The 8,949-nt window shown below is 41.3% G+C and overlaps 1 protein-coding gene across 1 annotated transcript; it reads left to right on the top strand.

The window, feature by feature from the left end:
* Positions 1 to 527: 527 nt before the first annotated feature.
* Positions 528 to 8,887, top strand: LOC146362595 (digestive cysteine proteinase 2). Its single transcript, XM_084918435.1, has 11 exons — positions 528 to 706; positions 1,332 to 1,391; positions 1,475 to 1,567; positions 2,170 to 2,342; positions 3,211 to 3,472; positions 3,563 to 3,758; positions 3,856 to 4,049; positions 4,131 to 4,222; positions 6,290 to 6,451; positions 8,103 to 8,292; positions 8,379 to 8,887. The coding sequence occupies exons 1-11, from the start codon at positions 661 to 663 to the stop codon at positions 8,564 to 8,566; spliced, it is 1,656 nt and encodes a 551-aa protein (XP_084774561.1). The 5' UTR covers positions 528 to 660; the 3' UTR covers positions 8,567 to 8,887.
* The last annotated feature ends 62 nt before the right edge of the window (positions 8,888 to 8,949 follow it).

Genomic DNA, 8,949 nt, shown 5'->3' with positions numbered 1-8,949 from the left:
CTATTTGAAGCTATTTTGTTCTCCAATGTCTGTCTTTCTCTTATTTCCGAATATATTCCTCTTGATTGCATATATTTGTCCTCTTTTGCTATTTTTTCCTGCTGTCTACTCTTTATATTTTATTCTGGCACCATTGGTGTGGAGCACCCACAACTTCATTTTACACGTACAATGACAATAAAGGGCTATTCTATTCTATCTATTCTATTCTAAATAAAAATAAATAAATAAAAATGAATAATAGAAATTAAAAACTTCTGGAAATGGTCAGGTATGAGGATTGGACTGAACGTGAATTAAACAGCAGTTATTGTCCAAAGAAAACTTTGAAAACCCTTCAGAAACTTTGAAAGACTATTCTCGACATCACTTTATTATTTTTTAAACTGGCTCATTGGAATCAATCCGCTGTTTTCCTATTATCTAGTTAACTACAGTCATATGACATGCTTCACATGATGTGCGTGCAAATAAAACTGTGATTGGAGGAGACACTTCCTCGGCGCGATGTGATTGGTGGACCGGGCATGCACCGTTCTCCATGATTTAATCATTGTTTTGGGGGTTAAAGAAAGTCCGCAGAGCAATGTGTTTCTCTGAGGTTTGGCTTTAGTCTGCCAGCTGTTCTCATTGTCTCTCTGATAATACAGAAGAAAAAAAATGCAGCTTTGGTACATTGCAGCTATTTTTTTGTGCGATGTCGCTGGTAAGGAAATACATTTCATATTTGTTTTTTGTTTTTTTTAGGTTAGCTGTTTACAGTCAGCCAGCGTTACATGCTGTGGAGGTAGCTAGCACTCGGGGGTCTTGTTACGTGCAAATAAACATGTTAATAAACTTACATTAGCATTCAGTTTGCTAAATAAGAGGCTATCTTTGTAAGTAGCTATACAGTAGAGCAGGAATACATACGATAATTTTTAACTTTCACATTAAAGTCTTCCTGTTTTAGCTTGAGAGAAGTGCTAATTTATGAGCGCCACTAACCACTCTTTAATTCGGCACACAACTAACTTAACCTGTTCCTTTTATGATAAAGTGGGCTTTAAAACTTAAAAAAGGAAGTTTGGGGTATGAGAAGTTTATCTAATTTTATAACTTTTATTGCCAAAATGGCTACAAACGTCTGTTTTATCCTCTGCTCCGTGTGTGAGAAGTTAACAAGGCGTCTGTAAATGACCAGTGTTTGTGGCGTACATGTAACCAGTTATAGCAAATATACAGGGATAGTTGTCAGTATTTCTTGCTTTGCTATTTGCTGCTTGTTGCACCCGCACACAGCTCTGTAGTTATATTACTAATATGTGTTGTCACCTCTGCTTCATTGTCAGGTACAGAGGCAAAGGCAGTACATAGCCTTCCTGATTTTGGAAAGAGCTATCATGTCAAAGGTAGGCTGTGAACTAACAGAGGGTTACACAGTATGTTTTGGGCTTTGTTGGAAGTTATGTTTCATTCAGTATTTACATTTCAGGAATCATCTCTCTGCCCTATGCTGAAATTGAGGAACCATTTGAGGCCTGGTTAGACCTGACAGCAAAGTCAAGCCGGATAGACTACTACCACGGTGAGAAACCCCCTTCAGCTGATTCTCCTGAAGCAGATTCTGTATTCCCCTGCTTGGCTAATCAGTAATTTGAAATTGAGTGCCTGTTGTGTAAGAGAAACGATACCAGACTGTAACATTATCGCAAAAAAAAGAAGTGAAAAAAGACAGAGTAAGCACGAGTGATGAACATAATCTGATGACTCGTGTTGCATGTGACTTTGTACCAAAATTGTGTTTTTATATGCTTACAGTGCTGATGACGGCTGGTGCAAACTTACCCACGAATACTCCTCTTTATTTAATTTTTCTTCCATCAGACAAATCATCATCTTGACTTGTACATAACTGTAGTCTGTTAGGGAAAAGGAAGAATGAACACATTCAAAGTAATAATGAAATAATAATAATAAAATTGAATCCTGATATAATGCATTTCTGCTGACTGGTGTATATGCCAAAAAGTAACTATAAACTATAGCTAAACTATAGCTAATAAAGGTTTTGTCTGAGCCACACATAGCATATTCATTCAGAAATCTTGAGCTATTAACAAAATAAATGTACTATTAACATTAGAGAAGTCAATAATGTCTAATTTTAACACTCTTTATCACCAACAGGCCAGGTTTTGACTTACCAGTTAGCTTCAGAGCAGCAGTTTGGCACTGCCTATAAGATCTCGCCTGAGACCACTGAAGAGGAGCTAAATGTGATGAAGTGCTTCCAGATTAACGGAACAAAGGACGAAGCAGTCACACCGCAGGCTGCGCTCCCCGATGTGCAGGGCTTCCAGGTGTGTGTTTTATTTCTTTTTATTCCACTTTTCAGTTTTATCTTCATGAGTAAAAGTGTATATATGGAACAGTCTCCGGTTGTTAAAACAGAAGCCAAAGCAGAAAAGTCTTAAAGCTGTATACATCTATCATTCTAATGGCCAGAAGGGGGTAATTACCCTACTGCAAGAAGAAGTCAGAGTGTACTGAGGTCACGCACACATGGGTTAAGAGTTGACCTCGACATTGGACATGATGCAACCACCGGTTGCTAGGGAAACTTCTATTCCCAACCAGTTGGCAGTGTTTCTAGTAGATTGCCAGTGTTTGTAGATAAGCCCTTCACTTACAGTCAGACCAGTAAATGGGAATATGCTATCATTACCAGTATTACTAACATTGGGGGAATACTAATATTTCTTTAGTGACAGGTGGTTTCCAGGAAATCACTAACCTGTCTGTAGGCCTGTGTGACTTTGGTTATAGCAGTCATTTTTGCAGCAACTGCCATCAGCCTCCAGCAATCATTCACAGCTGGTCTTGGAGTACTCATTTTCACACAATCATGGTATTAATGGTTAACAAGTTGACATCACATGGTCAGTGGTGATGTGTCAGCAAAACCGCAAAAGAAAACAGGTAAATGACTCAACTGCTTACCTGAGCTCTTACCTCAGTAAACCTTTTCTGATGAGTTTATGGGCTCATAAGTCATAAGATCTTTATTACAGTGTCATGTTCATTTTGTAAATTACATTTTCATGAAGAGTATGTCTTAGTGGAAAACAAACCGTCACCATTTATGAGTATTTATATCGTAGTCACATATTTCATTGAATGTTTTTATCTTTTATTTTGACAAGTCAAGTTGTTTATTTCCCTCCTTAGTTCCTGAGGGTGGAGTACTACAGAGGTTCCCTGTGTGAAGTCTGGCAGAATGTGACCACCGTGGGTTACAAGAAGAACACGTACACACTGTGGGTGACACATTCAGAGCGAGGTGCAGATGGAGGAAAAGACACCCCCATTCCCATTCACTATGAGATGATGGGATACAACACTCTGCTGGGGTCCCATTACGACAAGTACTTGGTGGAATACAAGGAGTTCAGCACTGAGGTGAACCCCAAAGTCTTCCTGCTGCCTGAAGGTTTGTGTAAATATATACCTGCTCGACCTTTTGGAAGACTCAGAGGACAAAAGAAAAACAAAAACTCCTTCTTGTTGTGTTTCTATACAGGCATGAGTTGTGGTGGGTTTCCTGGTCCTGGAGTGGAGCACCATATGTTGGCCAATCCAATGAAAGATCTCATCCACACCTCAGCGTCAGGCCAGTCACAGCGCATGTTCAGCCATTTCAAGGACAAGTTCCAGCGGCAGTACAATGATGAAAGGGAGCACGAGAAGAGGGAGCATGCTTTTGTTCTTAACCTACGGTGAGAGCAACATTTAATACTTTAATAATAATTGTGAGGCTGCAGCTTTAGTAGTAGTTTTTCAGCGGTGTGTCTGACTGGTTTCCTGTTTTTCTAGGTACATTCACTCTAAGAACAGAGCGGGCATGTCTTTCTCTCTGGCTCTGAACTCTCTGTCAGATCGCACCATGTCTGAGCTGGCAACCATGAGGGGAAGAAAAAGGGGAAAGACCCCAAACAGAGGGCTCCCCTTCCCCTTCAAAGCTTACAAAAGAGTAAATCTTCCCGAGTCACTCGACTGGAGGCTTTATGGTGTGTATAAGCTTTAAATATTCACCAAAGATGCATCTGTGAGGAAGGTTTGTTTTTTTCACCTTAACTCTGGCCTCCCAGGCGCCGTGACCCCAGTAAAGGACCAGGCCATCTGTGGCTCCTGCTGGAGCTTTGCCACCACTGGAGCAGTAGAGGGCGCTCTGTTCTTAAAGGTAAAAAGGATAGGAGGCAGCTTGCTGCACAGTCCTTGGCCCCATTCCAGTGTCTTCGAATAATGGGGCTCCTTCCCTATTCTCTTTGAAGCCGCAGATGCTCAGCTTGATGCTTCATCTGTTCTTGTTTGGGTTTATTTCCATTGCAGTTACGTTTGGTATAAATCTATAGTTTCTGATGTTTTAGGGAGAAATTAGGTTTTATTTTAATACTCCTTGTATTGAAGTGGCTCGTGCAGGCAGAAGAATACGCCCAGTGAAATGAATAAAATACAAAGATGCAAATTATTCAAGGTGCAGGACTGATATAGATTCTTTGTGACAAAACCAGCAGAATTATTTGCAAAATTAAAAATAACCATTTGTAAATTAGATAGATATGACAGTCTGTCACATTTATTCAGCGTAGTGCTGCTGTTTGAGTCTACTGACCTTTTTTTAAAAACAAAAAAACAAACAAACATCCTTCTCTCTGAAGTGCAGCCCTCCTTTTGGGGACAGATCCACAGGAAGATTCATTGTGTAACTTCAGTCGTGTTGCACGGGCTTTACAGTGTGTGTGTCTGTGTGAATGAATGAGTCTGAGGGGACGTCAGCTTTGGGCTGCCTCCATCCTGTAGAAAGCTGAGCTCAAAGGCATTCCTTATCCCATGTTGCCTAGCAACTTGATCCAAACATAGGATCAGTTTATTGGGACTTGACGGCACCCCATTGAAGTGACCGAATTCTGTGTCTCTCCCTCACATAGGAGACTCTTAATTATGTGTCTTGCCCCTGGCCTGTAGCTCTGTAACTCCTAGGCTGAGGTCCAGTGATGGAGGAAGTCTCAGGGCTAATACTTACATTAAAGCTCCTGCTTCATCGCAGTGCAGTAACAACATTTAAACATTAACTGAAGTAAAATGTTTTTGCATTGCAGTATACTTAAGGTGCTGCTGGAAAGCTTGGAAATTTCCCACTGAGTATCAGTAAAATCTGATCTTAGTATTTATTTACTCATCTAGTTTTAAATTACTGATCAGAAAATGCAAAGTACATAACGAACACCGAAATCCAGGGTCGAAAAGTAAAGTGAATGTGGAAGTGAGCCCCTTGAGACTGGCTCCAAAGGCGATTCACTCAAGCATAAAAGATCGATAGAGCTTCTGGGTCTGAAAAGTGAAGCAACTGCAAGTTTATTCTTTTTTAAAGCCACCGGGGAGGTGATATCTGTGATTTTAAAAATACTCCTGCCTTATAAAAGTCTGTAGGAGAAGAGCCCATAAATCTTTATCCCTTTTGTAAATTTTAGTCATTTGAAGTGTCAGAAAGGAGGATTATCCAGGACATGCTCTTTGGCATCAGTGCAGTTTCATGGTCAGATCACCCCTCGCTGTCACATGTGGTTCAAAGCACCAAGATGATGTTGCAATGAGATTTCACAATGCAGTAGGCAACTTTATGGTAGTTACATCCTTGTTTCACACTGTCAGTGGTCGTGATAGACTTCCATGTAAAAATGTCCAACTTTACACCCAAAACATGTTTTTAAGGTCTGGTTTTGGTCTCTGTAGCTACTTCTTGTTTAACGATGTATAAATATATAAATGTAAGGGATTCATCCGTGTTATAATCTTAACATTTCTCACTGAGGTAAAGCAGCTTGAACTGCTAATTGCTTTGCAATAATTGCAAGAACAGTTTGTTTTGGCTTGGAGGAAGTACTGCTGTGAGGCTGCAGCAGGTCGTCTTTGAACCTGAGCGATGCAGTGACCCTTTCCCCACGGGCAGGTTCATAAACAGAGCCACTCAGTGGGGGGCACGCTTTGAATTTAGTTCTTCGTGATCTCACAGCATCTGCCTAGAAACCTGTAGATTGCAGCTGGAGTAAAAATGGTGTAGGAATGAAAGCCGCTTATAAATGTTTAGCTGTCTTGTTTGTGTTTCATATAATCAAATGTCAATAAAGTGGATCAGTGGATTAAAATGTCTGCATTTTATTAGAGTTTGATTCATGATTAGTGCAGAGTAAGCGCAGGCTGCTGATGTAATGCCGAGTGTAATCATACTTTTGCTCGTGTCTTTCAGACGGGCTCTCTGCAGGTTCTGTCTCAGCAGATGCTGATCGACTGCTCCTGGGGTTTCGGTAATAACGGCTGCGATGGCGGGGAGGAGTGGAGAGCGTACGAGTGGATCATGAAGCACGGAGGCATCGCCACAACGGAAACATATGGCGCCTACATGGGGATGGTGAGATGATTTCACAACAACAAATCCAAAATTTAAATGGTCTGTATTTGTATTCAGGCCTGTATTTGTATAGCGCTTTACTAGTCCCTAAGGACCCCAAAGCAGCGGTCCCCAACCCCCGGGCCTCGGACCGGTACCAGTCAGTGACTCGTTTGGTACCGGGCCGCGAGAGTTGAGGCTCAGGTGTGAAATGTATGGTTTTCAGGGTTTTTATCGGTTTTCAGCGTTATTTTGTTATCGTTTTGATCGTTAACTCGGTTTTCCTGGGTCTTTTTGTGTGTGTTATGAATAAATCTTCTTTTTTTCGGTACCGGTACTAGTTTTATTTTGTTGTATTTATCCACGACACATTAAAGGCCGGTCCGTGAAAATATTGTCGGGCATAAACCGGTCCGTGGCGCAAAAAAGGTTGGAGACCGCCCCAAAGCACTTTACACAACCAGTCATCCACACACCCATTCACACACTGGTGATGGCAAGCTACATTGTAGCCACAGCTGCCCTGGGGCGCACTGACAGAGGCGAGGCTGCCGGACACTGGCGCCACCGGGCCCTTTGACCACCACCAGTAGGCAACGGGTGAAGTGTCTTACCCAAGGACACAACGACCGAGACTGTCCAAGCTGGGGCTCGAACCGGCAACCTTCTGATTACAAGGCGAACTCCCAACTCTTGAGCCACGATCGCCCCTTAAAAGAGCTTGAGCTGTTTCACGACGTTAATAGTGTAATTCTACAAATCTTATAATTGTGGTATTAACGGCATGTTTGCTTTCAGGCTCAGGAAGCCTGTCTTACAGTTAAACAAGCTTTTGACCAGAGATTGTTTCATGTGTCTCTTAAGTACTTAAAGCATTCAGAAAGTTACTGTCAGTTTGCCCCACTGTGTATAACTGTGTATTTATTAACATCAAAGGAAGAGACTGACTTCCAGTGACCTGTGATTATCCCAAATTGCTCTGGTGTCACCCAAAAGTAGCGACACCTGAACAGTATTTTGCAAAATTCAGTCATAAATCTAGCATGCTCTAACTAAGCAGACATAGATCTGCTGTTAAAGAGTAGTATTAAATATTATACATGTATTTAAAAATAAACTATGTGATGTCTGTTCATGTCTTTAACCCAGCTGCCCCACATGTGCTAGGTCACAAAAAGCCAGAGGTGGATGACAAGTGCTGGTGTGTATAAATGGCCTTTACTGGGCAGCTATTCTACCACTCTCTCCAGTGCTCCTTGTTAAGTTTTCCTTTGTAATAAAACAGCAATTTTAAGGTCCAGAAATATTCAGAACCCAAACAAAGATTCACATTTTGTTCCAATAATCCCTCCCCTCTGGTATTCCAATTAAAATAACATTCCTTGCAGCTATCATAGAATCATCAGGAGCAAAACATCACATACTTTCTTTCTGTGTTAAATAATGGATTGTTTTTCCATTAATTTGCCCTCCACAAACCCCAGTAAATCACATGCGTATGATTCATTTCAATACATTCCTCCCTAAACGTTAAAGCAAAACCTACAAATGTATATTTAAAAAACAAGCCAGCAGAATAACTGCCTGCTTATTAACAGTGGATTTCAACACAAAAGAGGATTTCGAGAAGCTGTGAGAAAGTTTTTAAAAATATTTTTTTCTCTCCGAGTAGAACGGATTTTGCCACGTGAACTCATCCGAGCTCACTGCACGTATCCAGAGTTACACGAACGTCACGTCTGGCGATCAACTGGCCCTCAAGCTGGCGCTCTTTAAAAACGGCCCCGTTGCCGTGAGTATTGACGCATCACATCGCTCGTTTGTTTTCTACAGTAACGGCGTCTACTACGAACCTGCTTGTGGTGAGTGTTTTTTCTTTCCACAGTGATTACGTTAGCTACTATCCTTCACGCTCACAACAACGTAACTCGCTGGTTCTGTTTTTCAGGGAACACTGTGGATGATCTGGACCATGCTGTGCTTGCAGTGGGATATGGCACCCTGGATGGAGAGCCATACTGGCTCATCAAGAACTCTTGGTCCACATACTGGGGCAATGATGGCTACATCCTCATGTCTATGAAGGATAACAACTGTGGTGTTGCCACTGATGCTACATATGTTACACTGGCATAGACTGTGTCTTCTTTTAAAGCCTTTATGTTGCTGTTGATGCCACTTCATGACTGCTGAATTACACTTAATCTTGATGTGTGTGTTAGGCCAGCTTTATGGGAAAAAAGCCTAAGAACTTATCGTGGACTGAACTAAACACGAGAGCCTGATTGGGAGGAGACAGCACTACAGTGTGTTGCATTGATAACAAGACAAACTGGATCATCAGTAAAAAGTTTTACGTCATCAATTTTGTCTCTGTGATGTTAGTTTTTTTAATTGCTGTTGGAAGGCAGAATTTTTATTGAAAACAAATTTAAATAAATTTGTTGGTCCCAGGAAGTTATTAACTCTGGTTGCTTTGTCTGTTTCTACTTGGTGGCACACAAACACACAGAACAAGT

The sequence above is a fragment of the Perissodus microlepis genome, chromosome 22, assembly GCF_051167445.1.
Source record: "Perissodus microlepis isolate ML-2025 ecotype Zambia chromosome 22, ASM5116744v1, whole genome shotgun sequence".
Classification (NCBI taxonomy): Eukaryota; Metazoa; Chordata; class Actinopteri; order Cichliformes; family Cichlidae; genus Perissodus; species Perissodus microlepis.
The sequence above is the reverse complement of the archived record's forward strand: the minus strand, read 5'-3'. Positions and strand labels throughout refer to the sequence as shown.

Bases quoted from the DNA above. Each gene is read 5' to 3' on its own strand.
- LOC146362595 (XM_084918435.1), top strand. From the start codon at position 661: ATGCAGCTTTGGTACATTGCAGCTATTTTTTTGTGCGATGTCGCTG. The intron at 2,343-3,210 runs GTGTGTGTTTTA...TTCCCTCCTTAG, and splicing joins CCGATGTGCAGGGCTTCCAG to TTCCTGAGGGTGGAGTACTA. The intron at 6,452-8,102 runs GTGAGATGATTT...CTCTCCGAGTAG, and splicing joins ATGGCGCCTACATGGGGATG to AACGGATTTTGCCACGTGAA.